The sequence below is a fragment of the Astatotilapia calliptera genome, chromosome 11 (assembly GCF_964374335.1).
Source record: "Astatotilapia calliptera chromosome 11, fAstCal68.1, whole genome shotgun sequence".
In the NCBI taxonomy this organism is placed as follows: Eukaryota; Metazoa; Chordata; class Actinopteri; order Cichliformes; family Cichlidae; genus Astatotilapia; species Astatotilapia calliptera.
In genome coordinates this window covers 30,743,131-30,769,887 of record NC_137432.1, presented here as the reverse complement: position 1 = coordinate 30,769,887, position 26,757 = coordinate 30,743,131, and the positions used below count along the sequence as shown (strand labels likewise).

Genomic DNA, 26,757 nt, shown 5'->3' with positions numbered 1-26,757 from the left:
AAGGCCGTAGTGATAAATGTAGCTACACCAAGTGATAGTAACATCAGGGAAAAGGAACACGAGAAGCTGGAAAAATACCAGGGCTGAGAGAGGAGAAGAGAAAAGATGTGGAGGGTGAAGGCCTCAATGGTCCCCGTGGTAATCTGAACACTTGGGGCAGTGACCCCCAACGCAAACAAAATACAAACAAAATGCTAACAACACATCTGGACAACTTCTCAGACTTCCGTTGATTGAGCGAAATTGATGATCTTTAAAGACAGACAATAACCTGACAGGTTGTTTCATCAAGAAACCCATCCATATTTTGCACTGATGTCTTTTTCTAGGTCATATTGCACGAGACTATCAACTAATTGTCTTACCGGTAAAGCAGTGCGCTCTTCTCGAAATAAAAATTCCAGAAATGTCACGTGTTCACAGCTGTTTTTGTAAAGCAGTTATCATTTTCTAAAACATTCTGAGGACATGTTTAGGTCAAAGTCAAATTTATTACAACAGTTTTATACAGCACATTCTCAGCCCCCGCAAGACACCCATAAAGCACATAATCATAACCACGTGTTGTTCTTCTATAAAGCTCTTAATCTCTATGATGTAAGACTGCTGCTCTGAGACCAGTCTGGCTCTCATTTAGTGATGAGGTTTGTATTCACATGTGGTCTTAGCTTTGCTCCTAAATCAGTTTTGCTCGTACAAACTCCATTGGTGGAGTCGTACTCCACCTCTAAGGCTTACAGTAAGAGACACGCTGGTTTTAACATTTGTTTTCTTACCGTTTTCCTTCAAGTACTAGAACTAATACAAATTTGATTCTTAGGCTATTCAGTGACATCGGATTTTATATTGTAGGCTGTGTGATGAAGTATTCTGTTATTTATCTGGTAAAATCAAAACTTGGAGTCACAATGACAGTAGAGTACAGTAAAGTGTTCACATTCACTTTGTAACTTTCTGACCAGATGTCAGGGTTATTGTGCCAGCGTTTGCCAATACACTCTCACCCCTAGGCGTGAAAGCACATAAGCACAAGCAGATGTTTTTCTTGCAACTAAGCTCAGAATCAGTCTCCTGCTCTGAGATCAGTTTGGTTCTTATTTGTGTTGGGCAACCTGTTTAAATGTGACCTTAACAGTGGTCCTAAATCAGTGCCTTGTTTGTAGAAACTCCATTTGTGGACTCATACTCCACCTCCACATTGGAGACACACTCATCTCAAACCTCCTAAAGCTTTGCTAAACTATCCAGGACAGTTTTCGAGCTTACTACGAGCCATGAAGCATTTGTTTTTGGCGGTTTTGGGTTTGCTGTCTCTTCAGTGGGTACACAGCAGGAGCGATGACAGGACAAACTGCAAGCCATTTACAGCCAGCTTTTGTCAAGGTGTGGGGTACACCACTACCCTTCATCCAACGGGAGTTCAAGGCTACAACCTGCAGCAAATTGGTCAGATTGTGGAGACTGCTTGCTCACCGCATGTTGCCAAACTTATGTGTCGCATTGTTGTGCCTGAATGCAGCTCAGAGGACGATAGCAGGTTGAAACCATGCCGAGCTCTCTGTGTACAAGTCAAGGCAGACTGTGAATCCACCCTCAGAGCAAAGTGGTTGTCCTGGCCTCTAAGGCTCCGATGTGAGACTTTACCTGAGAGCAACTGTGTAGGGGTGAGTATAAAATAATAAGAATGTAATGTCTTACGCTGTCTGGCAAACGTAACGCAATATAGCTGACTGAACTCAACAGTCATAATCATGAATGTTTGTTTTTTTTATTATTCAGCTTTTAGCATCAATATCACGGGATATTCAATATTAAAACTGCACAGTCTTTGCTACTGTGGATTTTTTATGTTTTTTTTCCTGATTATTAACTGGAAAAAAGTGCTTTTTGTTTAATGTTTCATGCATCACCTCACATGTGGAATAGAGCACAAGTTAAAGCATATGAAAGGTCTCATTTTCACCCAATTAATTAATGGATTGCTTCACAATTTATTGTTGCATTGTCTGTTCAGCTTTGGCATAGCCCTTTCACTGACATTAACAAACTTTAAATGGGAACATCCAGTTATTGTAACACTTCGTGGTATTGTCCTCATCTCCTGGCTAATATTCAGCTCATCTGTTTGTGTTTTTCACAATTTGTCAATTCATGCAGTCATTCCACAAGTATGTAGAAATGAAAATGCAATGCCTCTTTAAGACTCTTCATTTCATCAGATTTCATGTATAAAACCAAATGCACCAATACCAGAAGAGAATGCATGCTTTTATACTCCCATTAATATTAAAAATATAAACTAAAAGGTTTATGTTTGTGTTCATCCAGGCGTCATCAGTCGTCAGTGTTATTCAGACACCCCCTTCAGCATGTCAGCCAATCACGGTTCCTTTCTGCAAAGACATGACTTACACAGAAACTGTGCTGCCCGGGCAGGAAACCCAAGACAATATAGCCTTAACAATAAACCGGTTTAATCCACTTGTGACATCAGGATGCTCCCCTCATCTGAAGCCATTCTTATGCTCCGTCTACGTTCCCGAGTGTTTGTCAGGAAAACCTCGTCCACCTTGCAGAACGCTCTGTGAGCATGCAAGGTCCCACTGTGGAGCACAGATGAGAAGTTTAAGTTTGGAGTGGCCCGAAGCTCTCAAGTGTGAAGCATTTACCACAGAGTCTTGTGAACATGTAAGTAATATGAAGATAAACAATATTCACAAAGACGCTTATACACTGTGATGAAAGCTCTGACTCTTTCACTTGCCTTTCTGGCTGAGTAGCTCAAATCTGTTTCAGCTCTGCATATGTTTGGGAATATGCTTTTTTGTACTTGTAACTCTATCAAATAGTAAGTGCTGGTTAATGACAATAAATGATAGTACATTTATTCATCCATTTTCTTCCACTTCTTCAATGTGGCAGGGGGGGAGTAGACCCTGGACAGGTTGTCGCAGGGCTTCCACAAAGAGACAGACATCCAGTCACAGTCACATTGACACCTTTGGCCAGTTTAGAATAACTGATCAACCATTACATTCCCCCTTTACAACAGTCAGCTTTTCAATTGCCTTAGAATGAAGACATAGTGAAGTCACTCTTCCAGCATGCTCTCTAGTTAGCCAAGTTTTGGCCAAGGGAAACTTTGGCAGCTCACAAACCCTTAGACCTGATAGAATAAGACAGACAAGTATCACAGGATGGACAGTTTGGATATACTCTCTTTGGCAATAAGAGTTAAAATGAGCATGCAGATTTGTAGCTAATTAGCAATGGCATTGTTCATTCATTCTTCTAATCATCCACTTCATTACCTGTCTATTATTATTATTATTATTATTATTATTATTATTATTATTATTATTATTATTATTTACCAGTTCAGGTTTGTGGGTGGGCAACACAGCTACACACTTCAAACCTGAAATCCTCTTACTGTGATACTGTTAGCCACTGCACTACTGTGCTTCCCAGCATTGTTGACATTTAACTAATTTCTGTTTCTGTTCATCCAGGTTCCAGTCATCAGTGTTAGTCAAGCACCCTCTGCAGCATGTCAGCCAATCACTGTTCCTCTCTGCAAAGACCTGCATTACACAGAAACCGTGCTGCCTGAGAAAGAAACCCAAGATGTTATAAGCCTGAAGATAAATCAGTTTTATCCACTAGTTAAAGTGGAGTGCTCCTCCCACTTAAAGCCGCTATTGTGCTCTATTTTCGTTCCTGAGTGTGTGTCAGGGAAACCTCGTCCTCCCTGCAGAACTCTCTGTGAGAAAGCAAAGTCCGGCTGTGAGCCACTGATGAACAAGTTTGGCTTACCATGGCCTGAAGAACTGAAGTGTACAGCATTTACTACAGAGTCCTGTGAGCATGTAAGTCTGACACAACACTCTAACACTTTTGTGTCAAACTCAATTTAGTCATGGGCGACCTATGACCCAGTTTAGACCAGTAAAACCAATGCACTGTATTGGAATACATTCTGAGATCATTAATCTGACGAACAGCCGAGATTTTTTAAAAAGCTGAAACCATAAGAGCAATAAGACACCCAATACCTTACATTGTTAATCATTTGCAAGACAACAGAATCTACTATTTCCTGTGAAATTATTTCTCGTTTAATAAGTTTACATAACAGATGATGTGCAGCCCTTAGATGCCTTAAGAAAAAAAGTGCAAATTCAACAGATTATCTCATTTGTCCCCATTTATTATGTAAAAGTATTCATAGTAGTATTTGTCCATTTTTATGGCTCAACCAATCTACTGAGATTAAATTTTTTTAAATACTTTTCATACTTAAAAAAACATCTTTAAGGCCACAGGGTGTAAAAAACGTTTTGATTGTAGATTTGTACAAACCAGAAAATGTCAAAACTAATGAGTCCAGGATTCAGAGTGACATACAACAAAAACAGATTTATTTGGACTTCAAAGACAGTTTTTAACAATACAAGCAGAAGTGAGTTACAACAGCACAAGATTACCTTTCGTGGTGTCTTGTTCTGCTGATGTGTCCATTTTTTTCTGTCACCATACTGATATTCCCCTCATATTTGCAAGTCTATGTATAATTTGGTATTTAAAATTTTTTCAGGCTTTAGCTGGATTTTTGTGGCACATATTTACGTAAAGACCATGTTTCACTATAAAATTATTAAAGAAATGTATCACATGCTGAAGGTAACCAGAGCTGGAATGACACTGTGTACTTGTGTCTCCAGTATGGCGTGAGCAGCAGCGGTGGGGTCTGTGAGCCAATCACCATACCAATGTGCCAGGGTCTGTCCTACAACCAGACCCTCATTCCAAATCTTCTGGGACACACAAGCCAAAGAGAAGCATTCACGAAGATGTCCTTCTTCAACTCCATGGTGCAAACCGTGTGCTCGGTGGACATACGCGTCTTCCTGTGTCGGGTTTATGCCCCTCAGTGTGAGGCAGGGCAAGCGCAGTGGCCCTGCAGGTCATTCTGTGAGAAAGCCAGACGGGACTGTGAGGGACTGATGTCCAATTTTGGCATTTCATGGCCAGAAGAACTGCAATGCAGCTCATTCCCAGAGGAAATGTGCATATCAGTAAGTAATCGACAATTTGTTGATGACCAAAGAAACATTAAAAATGTAATTTAATGAAGTAAAATGAGTTATTTTTCTTTTTCAGTTATTTATCTTTACTTGACATCTTCCTTTTTTTTCTTTCACAGGAAGAAAAAAGGTCTAAGGTATTTCAGTTCTTCAGAAATTTAAAGTAAATTTGATAACTTTTACTTATTGCTTCTTTTGTAAGTGGACAACTCAGGGGGTGTGGGGCTGATAACAAAGTTTTAACCTGCCAGTGCTGATTTCAATTTGGTTGTCCATCTCAGCAAAAACAGATAGGTGGGAATCCAATGATGTCATCAGTGCTGCTTTAGTGACGTCTAGTGGCTGAAGGGAGCTCATCACCATCACCAAAGGCATTAATACTCTTTGCTTCCTTAATTTGAGTCAAAAGAGACATAAATGTGACAGTGGATAGGAAATAAATGAATAATAAATAAACTTTGATAAATTACAACAAAAAAAATCATAAAACAAATAAAAAATAAAAACTTTAAGGGTCTCTGGTGTCGATGAATACATCTGTTTGTAGTCTAGCAGGATTTGTCCAGCAGTTGATAGTAAAAAAATAATAATAATAATGACCAAACATAAAACCCAATTTCCTTTGGGGTCAACCTTCAGGATCAATAAAGTTTTATTGAATTGAAAAGTACACAGGATTCAATCTTTTAAGTAATCTCTGATACAGAATGTTTTATGATGAAGGGAAATTCTTTCCACATGTTAAATGTTTTGGTATTTCTGAATAATAACAGATGTTTACAGTACAGCTTTACAGGGTGTCTCTAAATGATTTCCACCCATCAAAAGGAGACTTGTGGTTTAGTGTGTATGACTAATACAATCAAACTATGACTGATTATGTAGATCATAGTGGTTTAAAGACAAAAAAAGTTAAAAACAAATCCATGTAGTACATTCAACTGACACTAAAATGAACTGAAAGTTGCTTTATAACTGAGGTTGTGGTGTGCATACACATACCGCATCTTTGGGATGTAATTATTCAATAATGGTATAATGGTAATGGTAATGGTATAATACTGCAAAATTTCCATTACACCACCATTTTTGTCCTTGTTTGCAGATGTTGAACGTTGAAGATGTCGCTGCTAAACTGGAGGCTGGTGGCTATTCTGTTCATGGAAAAGGTTTGTTTCATTTCCAACACCAACATTTTCAATAATAATTGAAGAACAATATTTAAATTCATGTTTTTTTATTTATTTTTCGAAATTTAGCTCTTACTCTCAGTACTGCTCGTCTGCTGCTGACTCTCATGGATGTATCCTTTTTTTGTGGCAGTTAGTAGAACCAGAACTACAAATTCTAGCCAACAGTTTAACACTTAAAGAAATAAGAAGTAAATAATTTGGGGAGGGGGAACCTTCATGTGACTGATTTTACACTTAATGACTTCTTTTTTTTAATAGCAAAGGAAGTAAAGGCTTGTGGGTAGTGTAATAGTTAAAGCCATGCCAACATGATGCATAGAAAACATTAATATGGAAACCTCCCGTGTTATAAAATTATCCATTTGGCATATGTTTCCATTTATTGCAATTATGTGTTTAGCTATGTATATTGCATGATTCATGCTCTTTAACCAGCACTTTCAGGCAGACCAGTCTGGAGACCTGGATGTGGTGGAGTTCTTCAAACTGGAGCGTTTTGTGGGCGCTATCAGGAGAGAATACGTGGAGAGCTATGGGAGCAGGAATCAACCCTCTGTTACTGAGAACCAAATGAAAAAGGCTTTGGTTGCCCGTGGTATGACATTATTTCTTTAAAAGTACAGTAAAAATACATCCATTGACATCCATCATTTCTCCTTCATAACTTTGCTGATAAATCAAGAAAATATACAGATATTTCTGATATCATAGTTGCGCACTCAGCTGTGTTCAGCTTACAGTACACACTGGACACATTATACAGACATAAGCTGCAAAGTCACAGAAAACCAAACTGTACTGTATATTATATTCTTGATGCAGTACAAAAGGTTTGGATGTGTCATTAGAAAGATTCAAAACATTTAAGAAGCAGTCATTTATTTGTAAAAATAAAATAAATAATCGGGGAAAATTCACTGATTATTGCAGAATTTCATTTGGATGACGAAACCTTCAGAGTTCTGTGGCAGGAATATCGCTCAGAGGGTGGGATCAACTATGATAAATATGTGGCTGCCCTGGCAAAACTTCAGATCCTCAAAGGTAACTGCAACTGTAACACATTGACACTGACTTTAAGGATATACTCCAGTTCAATATTACACAATGTGTCTACTACACCAGATATGATGTCTAGAACTATTTTTTTTAAGTATTAATGGGGGGGAATGTGATGAATTAAAAGTCACTGAGTGCAAACCTTAAATTAATTTGTATCTATTCCCCAATAACCTTTGAATTGTTATTAATTTAGTTGCAATCATTTTTGTAGTTTTGATCCTTCTACAAGCTTGAAATGGTATTTCAAAGTTTTAAATATATGCCTCCTGTCTCAGATCGTTTCAAAGCCCATCTGCTGAACTTGCCCTGTGACTGTCAAGTGGCCAGCTTCACCATGAACCAGGTGAGTTTTCATGTTTTAAATAAAACCTGTGTAATTTAATCTAGCAAGTTTTTACATGTTCACCTATATGGAAAATTACAGAAAAGTGTAGACAATATTAATAATGACTAAAAAGTGTGTTAGTATAGATTATGCATGTGTATAAATCCAAAAAAGGCAAAAAGACTAAATATATAGACTAAAATACATTAGGCTGTAGTTGTTTGCAAGCAAAGGAAATTATGGGAGGTAATGAGATGAGATGAGAGCCTTTATTTGTCTGTTGCAGGTCTTTTGCCCACAACCGAGATGACAGACCTTGCCGACCGTACATACAATACACAAACATCACATTGGGGAGACAGGTCAGGCTAGGTAGCGAGGACAAATACAAACAGAAAAAATAGCAACAGAGAGATTTATTCTGAGGTCATTGGGTGATTAAGGTGGAAAAATATGAACTTTGTTACATAAGGTAATTTGGGCTTTCATTCAGAGGAAAATACATGCATTTACTTTCTTTCTTTCTTTTTTTAAAGAGGTGAAGTAAATATTTATCTGTTTGATGTAAGTAGTAAAAATAGACTGTTTTCTGTCTTCTTTGCTACTTAGCCTAATAAGAGTTAAATAATAAAAAATATCTACATTTTACTGTGCCTATTTATTTTTACAGTTGCATTTTAAAGACTTGTTTTCTTTTCAGTTTATGAAGACAGCCATTGTGTGAGGAGCAGAGCTGAACTGACCACAAGAGGACTGTACGTAGGAAATAGCTGCATATCAATTTAGTGATGCAGAACTCTGCAAATATATATATGACTGAAATTTTCTTTAATGACAAACATTTATTTTTAAATCACAGCAATATTAAAGTGACAATAAACACAGAAAAGAAACAGTTTTCAATGCCTGAAGTCTGATTTCAGTGTTAGTTTTAAATGTACTTCTGAATCACATACACATTACCATTTTGCTAAATCTTTACATGCTCACAATAAAATATTGTGAAAAATGTTCAAGAAACTTTTTCTGAACATTCTTTGTTGACATTTGGAAGTCATAATAGGTTAAATAAAACAAAGCCTACTGCCTTTTTTACTTTCCATACAACTAATGAAATTAAGAGAGGTTTACATTGTAACAGTTACAGTATATTTACAGAAACTTCGTGCAACTTGTACAAAATTTACAGTCTTGCTATGGTTGAGTGAATAATCTCGCAATTTAGATTTTTTTTTCCTCAATTTATTTATTACTTTTTTGAAGTTCAGAATTCTGATAATTTTGCAAAATATACAAGGAAACATCATTGAATAAATGGCTGACTTTGTAAATTTCGTACCCACACCTCAAGAGTCGAACTCCACATTTTCGCTGCTGGAGCCAGCAAGTTCCACACTTGCACAGCCAGCCAAAGTCAAGCTGCCCAGTGCTCTAACCTCATCGCCACCGTACTGAGTGATGAAGATGCTGTTGTCCAGCCTCTCGAAGGTCCTGCACCGCAGCCAGCTCCAAGCCAAACATTCACTTCATGAATGTTCCCACAAGCCAGCTAAACTTCAGGCTGTGAATTGTGAATGGTGGGCCAGCTAACTTGAACTAGCCTGACCTAACCCTAGCTAGACTCAACTGCTTGAGACTTCTGTGCCAGAGCAGGCCTCTTTGATTAATTACTCAGACTTGCTGAATGGTCAGCTACTGGAAAAGCATTGGTGACTTTAAACTAAGGCCCTGATCTGTCGCCCTACTGCATCTAAGATGAGTTCCAAACAGATTTAAAGATTTATCTAACACAAAGCCAGCGATGAGTTAAATGGATCAGTCCTGACCCTGAAAGCAGGGTAGACTGGCTCCTTGAATTCATTATGGAAGGTCTGGAGGTGGATCAGTTTGCCAGAGGAGACATTAAAGAAGGACAGAGTGCCGGCATGCCAGTCCAGGTATACCCCTGTTCTGCTGGTAGCAGTTGTACGGATGGATCTTCTTTTGTTACCATGTTGGCAAGAGTAACCACCATTAGAGCACATCAGGGTCCAGGACTGATCATTGCATCCAAGACAGCTGTCATCCCCTTGCCCCTTCCTCTGGATTCCTTTGTACGTCACTCCTAAGTAAATATGTCCTTCCCATTCAACCTCCCAATAACAACAACCAGACAGACCCTCTGTACACAGCACTTGTTTCCAGTAGTCAAACCTCTCTGGGTGATCAGGATATGACTGCTTCTGTCTACCCATTGCCACTTTTCTGTTGTTGTTTGACATTACAAGGTTTTTGTTTGCAGTGTTTGGGTCCAGTGTGAGTTTACGGGCATCTGAAGGAAAGATAAAGCAGAACAGCAGTTTATTGTCTTACTCTAACTTAGATGCTGTTTCAATTTGGGGAGATTGCAACACGTGCTTTTTTAGGTGCACTTTACAGATTTACTTTTAAATCATCTCCAGGGAGTCAAAGGCCTGTTTGAAGGTTAAGACTTGGTTTTAGGAAAAAGCTGAAATTACTTTCAATTAAGGGCTAGCGTAAGATTTTCACAATTCAAGTGGTAATTATACTTTGTCATGGGTTTGAATACAGAGTTGTTCCTTGAACTCAGAGGATGAGTCCATGCAGTTACAAAAAATGATCAAGCATGTGAATGTCTGCATTTGCATAAACCCAATCAAACACGGGCAGACATGAAAACTATAACACATGCATTCGTTGGGATTGTTATGAAACGTTATGAACAGAAAGCAACTATTAGCTAAAATATTAGAACCAACCACATAGTGTCAAACTTCAGATCCCAAATTTTTAAGTTGGTCATACACAAACAGATGGAGAGAACAGATTGACACACATCTGGATATATTGCTGGTCCGATTTTAGATATAACTGTCAATATTCCCAAATTGATTGAAGAAACATTTAAAAACAGTTCCTTGCATAAATCACAAAAAAAAAGGTTTGCTAAGATGTGGAAAGGTTTACTGTTAATTGTTCTCTGTTTAACAACATAAAGAAGTATATCTCATGTGGTTAAGAATGTTTCTGCTTCCAGGGTTAATACTTTTGCTGTATAAGGTGGAGATTTTATCAGAATAAGCTTAATACAGCCCACATAAGGATGCATCTTATTTTGGGTATTGCCAACAAAGAAGTTACTTTTTACAATGGATTTGCAGAGTCTCAGGCTTTTATTCACATTCATAAACATTTATTATATTTATATATTTTTTTCCTCTCTTCCCTCTAGCTTTGCCTCTCTCACATACCATAAATGTCTGTTGAAATACATCTCTTAAGTTTATTAGATTAATGATTTTCTGTGAGAAACACAAGTTTTTCTTCTTCAGGCTCAATCTGCCTACCATAGCAACAAAACAACAGACCACCCTTAATGCTCCCATTTCTAGAAAGGAAGTACTAAACGCTGTAAAAACTTTAAAGAACGGAAAAACCCCAGGACCTGATGTTTTAGTAGGGAATTTTATATTTTATTTTATTTATATTAATTTAGTAAGCTGTTAATACCCATTACTTAATATGTTTAATTATTCGTTATTGCATAATAGATTACCTCAGACTTTAAGGGAAGCTAATATCTGTCTTATTTTGAAGAAGGGGAAGTGTGCAAAGTCTTGTTCACCTTATAGACTGATAGCTCTTCTAAATGTGGACCGGAAGATACTTTCTAAAATATTAGCTACCCGACTCGAAATTATCCTGCCTGTAATTATTAAAGAAGATCAAACAGGCTTTATAAAAGGCCGTAATTCCTGTAATAATGTCAGGTGCCTTCTCAATCTAAATAAGCTGCTCAGCAAAGGAACATGGGTGGTTTGGTGCTTTCTCTGGATGCTGAAAAAGCTTTTGACCAGATAGAATGGACTTAGTTATTTTACACTTTAAATAAATTCAGTCTTGGTGATAATTTCATTAAGTGGGTAAAAATTTTGGATGATAATCCTCAGGTGTCCATTTTGTCTTTTTTTTTCTTTTTTTTTTTTTGCCTGTCCCGTTTGGCTCTTTTGCCATCAGAATTATTGTCTAAAGGCAAAGAAAGATGCCCAACGCCCATTTTGTCTAATGGACTGAAATCAGATAGTTTCCCATTGTTTAGAGGAACGAGGCAAAGCTGCCCACTGTCACCTCTTTTGTTTGCTATTGCCATTGCCATCGAACCGTTAGCCGAGGCGATAAGGACAGCACCTAATGTATGGGGCCTGCGAATCGATTATGAGCATAAGATCAGTTTATATGCAGATGATGTTTTAATATTTATTTCTGATCCAGGGACATCAATACTGGTTTTACTTAAGGCTATGCCAATTGGGAGCCCTAATTCAGTGCCAACTGGACTGTTTTCTTTCCCCTTCAAGCGGTCCACCACAGGTTTTGTATACTTAGGGATATTTATAACTCCAAAATTTAAACAAATGTATAAAGCAAATTTTGTCCCTCTGTTCGAGAAAGTAAAGCAGGATTTGGAGAGATGGAACTACCTACCTGTTTCCTGGCTAGGACGTATAGCTTTGGTTAAGATTAATATTTTGCCTCGACTGTTATTATCCTGTTCAAAGGATTCCAGTTATAGCTCTTTTATATGGAGCAAACGCAGACCAAAACTTAAGATGGCTACAGTACAGCTCCCAGATTCAGTAAGGGGTCTAGATTGACCAAAAATTAGAATATATCAATTGAGTACTCACATGTGCTATATTCATGACTGGGTTACAAATAATTCATACTCTATCTGGTTGGAGATTGAAACCTCTATTTCAAAGTATCCATTAAGGGACTTACTGTTCTTTAAGAACTTTAAAGATATTAGATCGAGCTGTGATAATCCAATCACACTTAATACACTTAAGGCCTGGCGGTTAGTATGTTGAATTGAGGGAAGGTTGAAATTAACATTATGTTTACCCCTATTGCGAATAATCTTGACTTTCAACCGGGGATGTTCGATATAGGTTTTAACGAATGGAAGAACAAAGGAATTCACAGACTGAGGGACTTATTCTCCGACAATGTGGTTATGCCATTTGACCAAATGGTTGAGAAATATTCTCTCCCCAAACATGGCTTTTTCTGTTATTTACAGATAAGGCATTATATCTTGCACAGTACTAACTTCAGTGAGAGTCATGAAGTCTCTCCTGATGAGAAATTATTATTTTTAACAGATAAAGAGGTACCTGTGAAGATATTTTATAAGGCTTTATATTCTGTACCTTCAATGATGTCACAGAGGCTTAAAGGCACATAGAAAAAGGAGTTAGGTATAACAATTGATGATGAAGAGTGGAAAGATGTCTGGAGTTATGCCAAATCAATCTCAGTTTGTAATTGTACCAAAGCAATACAGTTAAAAATCATACACAGAATGTATATATCCATATTTCGCAGACATCAATATAATCCTACCCTTTCACCCATGTGCCTCAAATGCAAGACAGAAATTGGTATAACTCACAGCTTCTGGTCATGTTTGAAATTGCAAGAATATTGGTCTAATGTGTTATCTGAAATGGAGAAGATTTTGGGCTGTGAATTGGAGATGGACCCTCTGTCGCTCATACTGGGCCTCCCCAGCCGGCGTTTAATATCAAAGAATAATAGGAGGTTGTATTGTATTCTCACCTATGCGACGAGGAAGAATATTCTACTCCAAAGGATTAATGAAAAAACACCAGCTATTAAAGGTTGGCAAAGAGTAGTTTTGGACCTAGTGCCATTGGAATATCTTACATGTGTACTGCAGTCAAAAACAGACCAATTCTTCAAGGTGTGGAACCTGATGTCTCTAATATTATGCTACAAGGATTCTCTTGAATATTCAAACGGCAGCGTTCTACTGGGACCACAGGTACTGTATTGTATACTTTATTTATCTTTTAGATGGATCTGAGCTGGCGTTTTGTTTTGTGCTTAGTTCTCAGTCTGTTTGTTTTTGTTTTTGCTTTGTTTTGGGGTTGTTTGTTTATTGATTTGTTGTTGTTTTTTTGGGGGGGGGGGTTTGTTTGTTTTTTTGGCTCTGAACTGTACACTTTATTATGTTATGTAATTATGTACTATTTGTGAAAATGGAAAAAAATATAAAAAAAATATACAGTGGAACCCCGACTTACGAAATTAATTCGTTCCGGAGGGTCTTTCGTAAGTCTAAAATTTTCGTAAGTCGAAGCACCTATCGTGTCTTTTGAGTGAGGCAATGCTGATTGACAGGCTATAGGCTAATTGCTAGCTAGAACAACAATATGTCATTCAAGTGGAACAGCGAAGCACAAGTACAAAAGCCAAGGGGTTGTCACATGATTCAGAAGGCATTGTGGGCATTGTAGGCTCAGCCAATCAGAGCCAGTGGCTTTCATTACTCGGGCATTTTGCCGTAACACGGGCAGAAATACTGCCATTCAGTGCCTTCCTAACTTGAATTTTTCGTTAAATAGGGTATTCGTAAGTCGGGGTTCCACTGTATATAAAAATATATATTAAAAAAAAAAGATATATGATGTTGGCTTGAAAAACTTGTTCCTTAGTATATCATATCAAATCAGGGCAAAAAGCTCTGAGTTTTTGCCCTGGTTGTTTGTGATGCTGGTAAACTGCAGTGGTACATTATAGAAATAAACTCACTGTGTCTTTGGTTAGAAATTAGTTCCATGATAGTAGGTTGAATACCACAAAATTACATAAATGAAATGACCTGAAGACTGTTAACACTTAACACTAACAACCAGTGCTGTAATTTTATTTAATGAAAAAAAAAGAAAAAAAAAAAAGAGCATACTTACACTTCTGCAGAACAGGTTTTATGAACTGTGATCCACGGGGTTCAATCCTGGTAGGTATTGAAAAAGCAATTAACAGCAATTAACAAGGATTGATGTGGACAAAGTTGTTGTTTTTTGTAATCATAACATTAAGAGAAATTAATTTTAGTTGCTTAGAAATTAGTCTGGTTTCATTTTTATGTTTGTTTTTTCTGAAATATTTTAAAGAAAATCAATTTACACCTTGGTCTATTCATACCTGAGATCATTCAGTGCCCAGTTTGAATTCTCTCTTCCAGCAGAGAGCAGCTTAACTCCAGATTCTCCTGGATGATTGTAACTCAGATCCAACAATTTCAGGTGAGCTGGGTTAGAATTTAGAGCAGAAGCCACCGAAGCACAGCCTTTCTTTGTGATCAGACATCCTGACAGCCTACACACACAAAAAACACACAGAGATTTCTGAAGTCTAAACAGCAAAAAAGTGTCAAGACTAACACAAGGAAGAGCTTTGAATGTTCTTCAAGAAGCCAGAGGAACTATTCCTTAAAACTACTTAAAGAAATTATAAGAAAACCTGCAAAAGACAGTTCAGGCTATTTTAAACAAAAAAAGGTGGTCACACCAAATATTGACTTTCAATTGCACTTAATCAGTCTCTTTATTTGACTTCATTTCAATTCAACTGAATTTTAATTATACAATGCCAAATCACAACGGTTTATATTGTAAGGTAGACCCTACAATAATACAACAGAGAAAACCCAAACAATCATGACTAAGTGATATGAGCAAGTGCTTTGGTGACAGTGGGAAGGAAAAACTCCCTTTTAACAGGAAGAAACCTCCACCAGAACCAGGCTCAGGGAGGGGCAGGGCCATCTGCTGGTGTGAGGGGGGAGGAAGACAGGACAAAAGACATGAAGAAAGCCAGAGATTAACAATAACTAATAACTAAATGCAGAGAGGTGTATAAGCACGTAGTGAGTGAGAAAATCTCTTATGTAAGACTGATAACCCATATGGAAAAGAAATAGTAAAAACTTATAAAAGACTTGCATAAGATGTGGCCTACTTCATAAAGTGAATCATATAAGGCTTATATGATTTACTCATGAAAGTGGCCACTTTCTCATTACTTTCATATATTGTTTTAGTAAGTATCCAAAACATACAAGTTTCATTTATATAATTTTTCAAGGGATCTTACATCTGTTTTCACTCTTGTATGCTTTTCATACAAGTTTCACACAAGACAGATACAAACTTTATAAGATTTATATATATCTTTTCCATATGGGAAGGAGTGGGTAGGGTTGAGCCACCATTTATTTTTGTTAACGTTTAACCTTCTGGAGTTAAGACTATGTTGTTGATTTGATACTTACAGGTTTTCTGAGCTTGTGTTCTGTTTTGTTGTTTTGTCCTTAACTCACCGTGAGGATTTAATAATCCTGACATGATTCCTGTTAATTTGCTGAATAATAAATACAACATTGGTTTATGCAGATAACTTGTTTGTTGTGGCTGCTTGGGTTTGGTAAGTGAACGCCTATCCCGTGTTGTGTTCTGGCCCCCTAGTCAGGGCATAATAATAATCATATTAGTAGTAGTAGTAGTAGTAGTAGTAATAATAATACATTTTATTTATAGGCGCCTTTAAAGACCCTCAAGGTCACCTTACAATAGTACAAAAAACATAAGGTAAATGAATTTTTTTTTTTTTTTTTAAAGCTTGAAAGTATAAAGGTAAACCAGGCGAGTGCTGTACTATTGATCCTAATAGATGCTAATCTATGAAGAAGGATGTGGTGAGAGACAGTATCAAAAGCTGCTGTCTCACTGTGACTCCAGTCAGCTGCAAACAGAAGATCATTTGTTATTTTTACTAGAGTTGTTTCTGTACTATGAAATGAATGGAAGCCAGACTGAAACTGTTCATACAAGTTATTACCAGTGAGGTGTCTATGAACCTGTGCATTCACTATCTTTTCCTGAATTTTGCCTGCAATAACTGAAAAGGTGACCCCTTGATACTGGCCTGAAAGGTTTGATGAAAAAAAAAAAAAAAGGGGGGGGGGGGGGGGGACATATGAAAATATGATTTTTTTTTTTTCTGCCTAGATCATTTTTAAAGAGGCTGAACAAATGGCTGTATCCTGACCTGAGAGTTTCCAGTCTGCATTCTGGGCTTTTTAGTCCTTCACAGAGCAGCATCACAGCTGAATCCTCCAAGTTATTGTTACTCAGGTCCAGCTCTCTAAGACTGGAGGGCTTGGAGCAGAGAACAGAAGCCAGTGCCTCACAGCTTTTTCCTGACAGGTTGCAGCAACAAAGACTAAAAAAAGGAACAAGTAACAAAATAGTGTGATGACAACAACTCATTGTCCTTAATATGCAGCCGTTTTCCACTACTGCCAAAAAAAAAAGATAAGCATTTGAAAGATATTTTGTTAAGTTACAGTTATTATAGAATCACACATATTATTACATTAGCACCATTAACAACAGTGGACCCTGTTAAAGAGCGAGTTATTGCAAATAAATAAATAAATACATACATACATGTTTTAATCTGATAATAGTCCGTTATAATAAAGAAATTATATTACTGATTACACATTTGATGACATGTATTAATGCTAAAGTAGGTTTTAAATAACTATTTGATTCTTTTAATCCTAACCTGAGTGTTTCCAGTTTGCAGTGTGGACTCTGTAATCCTTCACATAGCAGCTTCACTCCGGAATCCTGTACGTTGTTGTAATTCAGGTCTAGTTTTCTCAGACTGGAAGACTGGGAGCTAAGAACTGAGGCCAGAGGCTTCAAACTTCTCTCTGACAGGTCATGACAACTCACCCTAAAAGTATTTGCAACAAAAAGTATTTGAACTGACAGATCTTTTTATACACCTTTATACATTTGATTTATACAGGTATTTTAACCTACACAGCTTTAGTAAATGCTTTGACCACTGGCAGCAGCCTCAGAAGAACCTCCTCTGAAGTGGAGTATTTATTTAAGTCAAACACATTCAGCTCTTCTTCTGATGACAGTAAGATGAAGACCAAAGCTGACCAATGAGAAGTAGACAGTTTATCTATGGGCAAACGTCCTGAGCTCAAGTGTTGTTGTATTTCTTCTGTTAGAGAATGATCATTTAGCTCATTCAGACAATGAAACAGGTTGATGCTCTTCTCTGGACAGGAAGTGGAACTGATCTTACTCTTGATGTACTGGACTGTTTTGTGATTGGTCAGTGAGCTGCTTTCTGTCTCTTTCACTAAACCATGTAGCAGTCTCTGATTGTTCTCCAAAGATAAACCAAGGAGGAAGCGCAGGAATAGGTCCAGGTGTCCATTTGGACTCTGTAAGGCCTGGTCTACAGCACTCTGGTAGAGAGATAGTGAATCAGGTTTGGCTTTAAACAGTCTGGACCACACTGAAGTTCCTTCTGACATCAAATTGACTCCAGAATTGAAAAATGTCAGATAAACATGAAGAGCAGCAAGAAACTCCTGAACACTCAGATGAACAAAGGAGAACATCTTGTCTTGGTACAATCCACTTTCCTCTTGAAAAACTTGTGTGAATACTCCTGAGTACCAAGAGGCTGCTCTGATATCAGTGCCACCCTCTGTCAGATCTGATTCATAAAAGATCAGGTTTCCTTTGTGCAGCTGCTTATATGCCAGTTCTGCCAATGACTCGATCATCTTTCTGGTCTCTGGAGTCCAGTGTGAATCTGTCACCGCTCCTCCATCATACTTGATGTTCTTCAGTTTGCACTGAACCACCAGAAAGTGAATATACATCTCAGTTAGGGTCTTGGGCAGCTCTCCTCCTTCTTCTGTTTTTAATACCTTCTCCAGAACTGTAGCAGAGATCCAGCAGAAGACAGGGATGTGGCACATGATGTGAAGGCTTCGTGACCTTTTGATATGGGAAATAATTCTGCTTCTCTGCTCTTCTTCACTAAATCTCTTGTGGAAATATTCCTCCTTCTCCATGTCGTTGAAACCTCTAACCTCTGTCACCATGTCTACGTACTCAGGTGGGATCTGATTGGCTGCTGCAGGTCGTGTGGTTATCCAGACATGAGCAGAGGAAAGCAATTTTCCACTTATGATGTTTGTCAGTAGCACATCCAATGAGGTGGACTCTGTAACATCAGTCAGGATATCAGTTTTGTGGAAGTCCAGTGAAAGTTGAGACTCATCCAAACCATCAAAGATAAACAAAACCCTAAAATCCTGGAACCTGCAGATTCCTTCTTCTTTCATTTCAGGAAAGAAGTGATTAACAAGTTCCACCAAACTAAACCTTTTCTCTCTCAGCACATTCAGCTCTCTGAAGGAAAATAGAAATATGAATTGGATATGCTGGTTGACTTTGCCTTCAGCCCAGTCCAAAGCAAACTTCTGTGTTAAAACTGTTTTCCCCATGCCAGCCACTCCCATTGTCATGACTGTTCTAATTGGTTCATCTTTTTCAGTAGAGAGTTTAAATATGTCTTCTTGTTTGATTTTTGGTTCAATTCCATCTGATTTCCTGGATGCTGCTTCAATCTGTCTGACTTCATGCTCAGAGTTGACCTCTGTAAATCTCCCCTCTGTGATATAGAGCTCTGTGTAGATCTGATTCAGAAGAGTTGGATTTCCTGCTTTGGCAATCCCCTCAAACACACACTGAAACTTCTTCTTTAGACTTGATTTTAGTTTATATGGACACATGGCCCCAGAAGCTCCTAACAAGAAAAATGATAAATTGTATTAAATTAGATCATGGTACAGGTATCTCAATTTCCCTACTTTAAACCAAAGACAAATTAGGTGACAGAAAAATAATAAAAAGCTGACACAAACAAAGCCACATTTATCTCTTAATGTGATGGTAGAAAATCATTTCTTTTGGGGGATTTTGGTCCACATGTTAATTTTATACACATGTGATATTGAAATAATCCAAAATTTTATAAGCAAAATAATCAACTTATTGTCACTACTGAATCACTCACTGGGTGATTCAGTAAAGAATTTTACTAATAGAAAAAAATGTGATTTCTACTACCCAGACAGAAACTCTTGATATACTCTTGGATAGTATGCATAGCTAAGAAGACCTTTAAAGATGTAATGTTTTGTATAGAAGATTTTCAGCACCTCAGATTTTAATTGTTTTGGCTTGTATGTTTGTTTTGCTTCATCTACTGTATTAAAAACCTCTTACTGTTTTGCAGAGAGTCAGCCAGCTCTCCATGTTTCATTCGTCTCATGACCTGCAGTGTGATTTTCAGAAAAGCCTCTCTGCTCCTCCATATCTGGTCTTCATCTTCACTATTATTTATCTCCTCCTCCTTAGCTTGACTCTCCAAGCATTTTGGGTAATCTGGACTCAGCAATTTACGGAATGTCTTCAGCTCATTTTTCACAAAAGTAACAATGTTCTCCTCAACAACCTGTAATACAATAAAATTTCAGTTTCAAAAGCAGAAATGTATCTCTGTCAAAAGCTTTGATTCTTCATTTCACAGACCTATATTATGTCCAAAATGTATTATTATGTACCTTCAGTTGACTCCTTTCTATCTTCTTTCTAAATCTAGGGAAGAGCCATGTATACAAACTCATTCCACCCACATGTACATATTCTTTTATTCTTTTAGTTTGTTTGTAAAGTTGTTGTATAAAATGCTAAATAGTTTCACCTCAGTTCTTTCTTTACCACAACAGACTGGTGCAAAACACTGCAGACCCTGTGCCAAGCCATTTGTCAATCCCACTCTGTACTTTTCCCCCCATAAACAAAACCCAAGATACCTGAATTCCACCACTTGGGGAAACAGCTCCTCCCCAATTTGGAGTGGACACTTTCCCCCTTAAACCCTTAATAAGAAACACTGCTTTAGACTTGGTGCAAATTCTGATTCCAGCCATTTCATAATGAGTTTCAAGTAGAGGTCAATACTTGATGACACCAAAAGGGCAACATCAAAAAAAAAGATGTGATCCTGAAAGGTTCAGCTATGTCAATCAAGATGGCCCAACAACATCCTAAGACTTCAGGAACTCAGGGTTAAACTCATTCAGTCCCCCCCCCCCAGAAGGAGCCCACATTACATTACATGAAGTGTCAACCATCTGTTGTGTAAGTGCCACCACAATAGGCCACAGCCAGTTTCCTACTGCTGACTCAGCAGTAGAAGCGTGGAAGATAGTTCATATGGACTGAATGTCCCCAGTTTTTCTCAGTGTTCTGCAAAATGCGGAAGTTGAAGATTTCCTGGATCAGGACCTCCACCACACACTCTCAGAATACACTCAAAATATGTTTTGGTGAACTAGACCAGTTAAAGTACTCTGTTTCTTTTATTTATTTACAGAGGGTTGCTTATACAGTTACTAACCAGAAATATGGAGTCCAGGTCTGTCTGATGATGGGTGGACCCCTCTGACACCGTCTGGTGACCTCTGTGGGCAAAACATGACTAAAATTATTGCTAGGGAACTGCATCAGGTTTACTGCTAGGGAGTCAAATAACACATCAGTAATGCCACTCACTAATCACCTCCAGGTCACACTGTATTGAGGCAGTATTTTGTGGTAAAGAAGATGGAAATCCGTATGGAATGTTAATGAACATACTTTTCAGATGTTAAGTAATATACGTTATGTCTTGATTTGAATTTTTTGATTGATCCAAGTAAATATTCCGGAATAATAGATTTCTGATTTGAATGAGCCGTAAGCCACAGTCATGAAAATTAAAACAAAAAGGTCATTACGTAAGTTTAGATTAGATAAAGTATTTAAAACAAAGAAAAAGGAATAAGAGAACAAAATTATTCTGTATACAAAGAGGAGACATATTTGTATACGTTACATAACAACACAACATTTTTGGTTTGGGACAAAACACATTAAAACAAATGTGCATTTAAAAAAAACTAATAGAAGCTACATTAAATGGAGCCCATGGTACTTGCCTCAGGAAGTCTGTGCTTACTGACTGACACACTTGATGGCAAGAGAAGCAAACAACATAGATCTTAATACCGATCTCACAGTTATGCTAAAAACTGCTCTGCTGACTTACTCTGTAGCTGATTCTTGTTGGTTGAAACTAATCGGGTAATCCCTGGATCTCTGACTCTCCATGGATACACAGCTTTGTGAAGTTGAGTTTAATTGTTCCTGCTTAGTCCTGAAAGAAATGGACAACACAAAAAATTCAAAGGATAAGTGTTACTAGTTATGCTCCAGCAATGTCATGCTCCACAAGTCTGGTGGAGCATGACATTGTTTTAAGACCTGATGCAGCTGTGAAGCGTTTGAGTTACAGGATACCAGAACACTTCCTGGTGGAGCTAAAGGAGGAGGTGGACCTCATGCTGTCTCTTGGAATCATCCAACCTTCAACAAGTGAGTGTTGCAACCCTGTTGTCTTTTATGAGTTCAACATTTATTACTTTTGTAAATATGATTTTTTTGGGTTAAATAAACAGAAACCGTATTTTTCTAATAATTCCTGTGACTCCTCCTGCTTTTTCAACTCAGTCCATCACAATATAAATAAACAATGCTTTTAAAATTTTTAATCAATTTAATTCCATTCAATGGCTTTCAGAAATATTCACCATATACAGTTAGGCCAATATTTATTTGGATACTGGCACAAGTTTTGTTTTCTGTTTACTGAAACATATCCCAGTTGTAGTTATATAATAAACATGAACAGAAAGTGTAGACTCTCAGCTTTCATTTGAGGGTATCCACATTCAAATTGGAAGAAGGATTTAGGAGTTTCAGCTCCTTACCATGTGCCACATTCTTTTTAAAAGGAACAAAAATAATTGGACAATTGACTCAAAGGCTATTTCATGGGCATGGATGGGCAATTCCTTCGTTATGTCATGTAGGATCAGTTAGGGAGATAAAAGGCCTGGAGTTGATTTGAGCCGTAGCGCTTGCATTTGGAAGATTTTGCTGTGAACAGAACATGCTGTCAAAGGAATTCTCCATTCAGGTTAACAAACCATCTTTAAGGAGTGAAAACTGATTAAAAAAAAAAAAAAGCCATCCGAGAAATTGCTACAAGATTAGGAGTGACAAAATCTACAGTTTGGTACAAAAATATGGAGTCCAAGTCTGTCTGATGATAGGTGGACCCCTCTGACACTGTCTGGTGACCCCTGTGGGCACAACATGACTCATTATTGATGATTACTAAATCATGTCCCTCTTATAGTGCTAAGGAGTCAAATAACACATCAGTAATGCCACTCACTAATCACCTCCAGGTCACACTGTATTGATGCAGTAATTTGTGGTATAGGAGGTCAAAATCAGTATGGAATATTAATGAACATACTTTTCAGACATTGAGTACCATACATTATTTCTTGATTTGATTTTTTGATTGATCCAAGTAAATATTCCGAAATAATGGATTTCTGATTTGAATGAGCCGTAAGCCACAGTCATGAAAATTAAAACAAAAAGTCATTACATATTGAGACACAGGCAAGTTTAGATTTTGGCTTTGTAAAGTGTTTAAAACAAAGAAAAAGGAATAATAGAACAAATTTATTCTACATACAAAGAGGAGACATATTTGTATACATAACAGAACAACACAACATATTCAGTTTGGGACAGAACACATTAAAACAAATATGCATTTTTTTAAAAAAAGCATTAAATGGAGCCCATGGCACTTGCCTCAGGAAGTCTGTGCTTACTGACTGACACACTTGATGGCAAGAGAAGCAAACAACATAGATCTTTTAATAATAATTTCATAGTTATGCTAAAACTGCTTTGCTGACTTACTCTGTAGCTGATTCTTGCTGGTTGAAACTAATCGGGTAATCCCTGGATCTCTGGCTCTCCATGGATACACAGCTTTGTGAAGTTGAGTTTGAATGTTCCTGCTTAGTCCTGAAAGAAATGTACCATACAAAAAAGTCGCACGGGAGTTCTATAGACTTCAGTCACTGACAGGAAAATGGTAAGTGGTACTAGTTACCATACATAGCCAGACATATTAGAGGAAAGGTACTGACCTCATACCTTATACTGTTTAGGATGTTGGAGATTTGATGTTTTACTTCATGATCACCAAGTGATTTATTACTTACTACTCATATTTTGTTATATATTACTTTGAATATTATTTTTCAACATGCTTCATGTTTTAATTCAGTTTATGGTTATACTTTTGTACTCTGGTTTGTGTGTGCTCTGAAAATGTCAAGATGTGACAACAGAAAGCTAGTTTGCAAGTCGAGGTTATATACATCTGTCCAAGAATGCTACCAACATGTTTAACTGCTAACCAATGTAATGTCTTTAACATCCATGTGAAGAGTTTTACTGAAAAAAATGAATTATTTTTAGAGCATATTGGACATGGAGTATCAAACAATATATAACTCTGTTGATTTACTGCATTCTTATCTTTCATGATATAAATAAACATTTTTTTAATAAATTTTATTCCATTCACCGGCTTTCAGAAATATTCATTATATATAATTAGGTTCATATATATTGTGATACTGACTCAAGTTTTGTTTTCTGTTTACTGAAACATATTCCAGTTAAGAACAGAAAAAACCCATCTGAGAAATTCCTTGATGCATGCTCAATCATCCAGGTAAGTAAATCTCCAAAAGCTGATTCTGTTCATCTGGACGTAGCTGACAAAGCTATATCCAAATGAACAGAATCAACTTTTGGAGACATCCAAGAAATTGCTACAATATTAGGAGTCTTCAGTTTGGTACATGCTGAGAAAGAAATAAAACACGGGTGAACTCAGCAACACAAAAAGACCTGGATATCTACAGAAGACCACATTTCCATGGTGAAGAGAAATCCTTTCACAACAACCAACCAAGTGAACAAGTGAGGAAGGTGTATCAATATCAAAGTCTACCATAAAGAGAAGACTACGTGAAAGTGAATACAGAGGGTTCAACTCCAAGGTGCAAGCCACTTATAAGCCTTAAGAATAGAAAGGCTAGATTGGACTCTGCTAAAAAAAAAAAAAAAAAAAAAAGGACACTTCAAGTATTTGGCTTTGACTATTTCCTACATTTCTAAGTACAAATATCCCTTCTATAGTTCCCTGAATGATCAAATTCATAATAGTATATACATTATCTATATTCAGTCTCTAAAATGTCCAAAAGAGCCCAGTTGAGAGGTAAAGGATGTGCTTTTTTAGAACAAGGGACAGAACAAAAATACCCAATCCCAACCTAACAAAACATTATCCAAAACTTTAAATCGGAGGATTTTGAGTTGAAAGAGATTTCCATCTTACCTCTCGAGGTCTGCCTGGCTGCCATGTTCCTCATTTGAGGGCAGCAGTCCCTCATCTTTTTCCTCAGACTGACTCATAGGACAGTTTTTACCTTTACAAAAAAAACAAACCCAACATGTTCCATTATTATCAGGACTTGCTCATAACAGGGTTGTTAAATAATTTAAGGAGGTTCATTAGGTTCGATCCCTGGGCTCTCTGTCCTGGTCGTTGTGTCCCTGGGCAAGACACTTTACCCTACTTGCCTACTGGTGTTGGCCAGAGGGGCCGATGGCGCGATATGGCAGCCTCGCTTCTGTCAATCTGCCCCAGGGCAGCTGTGGCTACAACTGTAGCTGCCTCCACCAGTGTATGAATGTGAGAGTGAATGAATAGTGGTATTGTAAAGCGCTTTGGGTGCCTTGAAAAGCGCTATATAAATCCAATCCATTATTATTATTATTATTATTAGGTTCATCTTCCTGCCCACCTTCTTAAAACCAATTACCCTCCAAGCACCATATTTTAAATCACACTGCTCATCTTTGATTTTCCCTTGCAGAAACCTATGTGCAACCCACCTCACACATGTCATTTCATCCAAGCCTCCATCTTATTTTCACCACCACCAGCATCTACCAGAGGGCCCTGTCTCAATTCCTATCACCACTGAGATTTCACTCTGTGAGGAGCCATCGGAGTCTAATCAAATCTTTATTTAATTCCTTCTAATAATCTGGCCTTATTGAACTGCCAGCGGCTGTAATCAATATTATTTGCCAGTCAAAGTCGTCATTGTTGCTACTGTTTGAATACAGTTTGAATCGATACATTCCACCATCATCTGATTAAGATAGCTAGCTATGACTGAGATGGATGATTGTAAATAACACTGGTGCTCAAAAGAGGGAGGTGAAAAGAGAGCAGGATAAGTACAGTGCCAGGGCTTTGGATTCGAGCAGTGTTGTCACTGACTTTGCTAAGTGCAAAACCTAAAAGATGATGTTCTGATGGGTGAGTAGTTTGTGTTCTTTCCTGAAAGCAAACTGAAATAGTTATATGCTGAAAATATGTGCTCATATTTTAAGTACCTCCCCCCGACACCCCGGAAAGGAGATGCCTGTGCCTGTCAGCCTTGTATGCTTCCAGTAGTCCTTTTTAACCCAGCTAGTTTCACTTCCTCATAGCACTAAATTGTATGACGTGTTATCTAAGTACTATGATCACCAGGGTAGAGTTAGTCCGACAGGAAAACAACAGCGGGCCCCGATCAGTTCTTAGGTTCATACTGATGTTCACACGGTGTTTGTCTGCTTTTTATTACCAGTTTCATCACGTAAATAATAAAATTTTCCCGATAAAGCTTTCTAATTACGTCCTTTCGGCTATGTAGTCGAAATGGTTTTCAGTTTGCTTGGATAATAAAGACAGACTATTAGAGATATTTCCGTATTTTGTATATACTCGCTAAACGACGCCGTACACTTCGATACAGTAGAAATGAGACGTAACCTCAGACTTGAACAGCAGTTCTGCTGACCTACCTTTTATATGTTACCGAGTTATCTGTTGTGGCGAAAAAGGAGAAGCGAAAGTGTGAAGTTCTGTTGAAGTCAGCTGATTACGTGCAGTTGAAGTCAGCTGATTAGCCTACGTGCTGTTTAAAGAGTTATTCCCTCTATATCCAATGATTGAAACGTTCGTAGAGTTTTACAGAAAAATGCAGACTAATATAACCCTTTAGAAGAAGGAGAATAATATGGGCTACAAATAAATCATTTTCAGGCGGGGAAGCTGCTCAGTATTTCATACTCTATTTCAACATTGTATTATTGTTAAAAGCTGAATTCGTGTAAACTTAGTCACCTAATCGATTTCGGCATCAACGAGAACGACTAGGCTTGGTATCAAAATATATTCTGATAAAGCTTTACCCTGAAAATTCAGTTACAGCTATACAAAAATACGTATTTCTATGTTGATAACTGCTAATTACGATTGGCAGTGAAGGCAGCACGAGCATAGA

The 26,757-nt window shown here is 37.6% G+C and overlaps 2 protein-coding genes across 3 annotated transcripts; one reads left to right on the top strand and one right to left on the bottom strand.

The window, feature by feature from the left end:
- Positions 1-755: 755 nt before the first annotated feature.
- LOC113031909 (uncharacterized) lies at positions 756-8,565 on the top strand. Of its 2 annotated transcripts, none has more exons than XM_026184435.2 (11): positions 756-1,664; positions 2,329-2,688; positions 3,513-3,869; positions 4,725-5,078; positions 5,207-5,224; positions 6,193-6,256; positions 6,347-6,390; positions 6,725-6,875; positions 7,211-7,324; positions 7,618-7,685; positions 8,368-8,565. In XM_026184435.2, exons 1-11 carry the CDS (start codon positions 1,275-1,277, stop codon positions 8,389-8,391), a joined length of 1,944 nt encoding a protein of 647 aa, XP_026040220.2. In that variant the 5' UTR covers positions 756-1,274; the 3' UTR covers positions 8,392-8,565. The 2 variants fall into 2 exon arrangements, with proteins under 2 accessions (XP_026040220.2, XP_080164217.1); XM_080308091.1 differs by lacking the exon at positions 8,368-8,565 and adding an exon at positions 7,954-8,075.
- Positions 8,477-26,366, bottom strand: LOC113031908 (NLR family CARD domain-containing protein 3-like). Its single transcript, XM_026184434.2, has 12 exons — positions 26,276-26,366; positions 24,753-24,843; positions 23,255-23,362; positions 21,519-21,626; positions 20,829-20,892; positions 19,652-19,880; positions 17,372-19,169; positions 17,109-17,282; positions 16,587-16,760; positions 14,682-14,855; positions 14,444-14,490; positions 8,477-9,978 (listed from the first exon to the last, which is right to left on the bottom strand). The coding sequence occupies exons 2-12, from the start codon at positions 24,827-24,829 to the stop codon at positions 9,452-9,454; spliced, it is 3,480 nt and encodes a 1,159-aa protein (XP_026040219.2). The 5' UTR covers positions 24,830-24,843; positions 26,276-26,366; the 3' UTR covers positions 8,477-9,451.
- Positions 26,367-26,757: the final 391 nt, after the last annotated feature.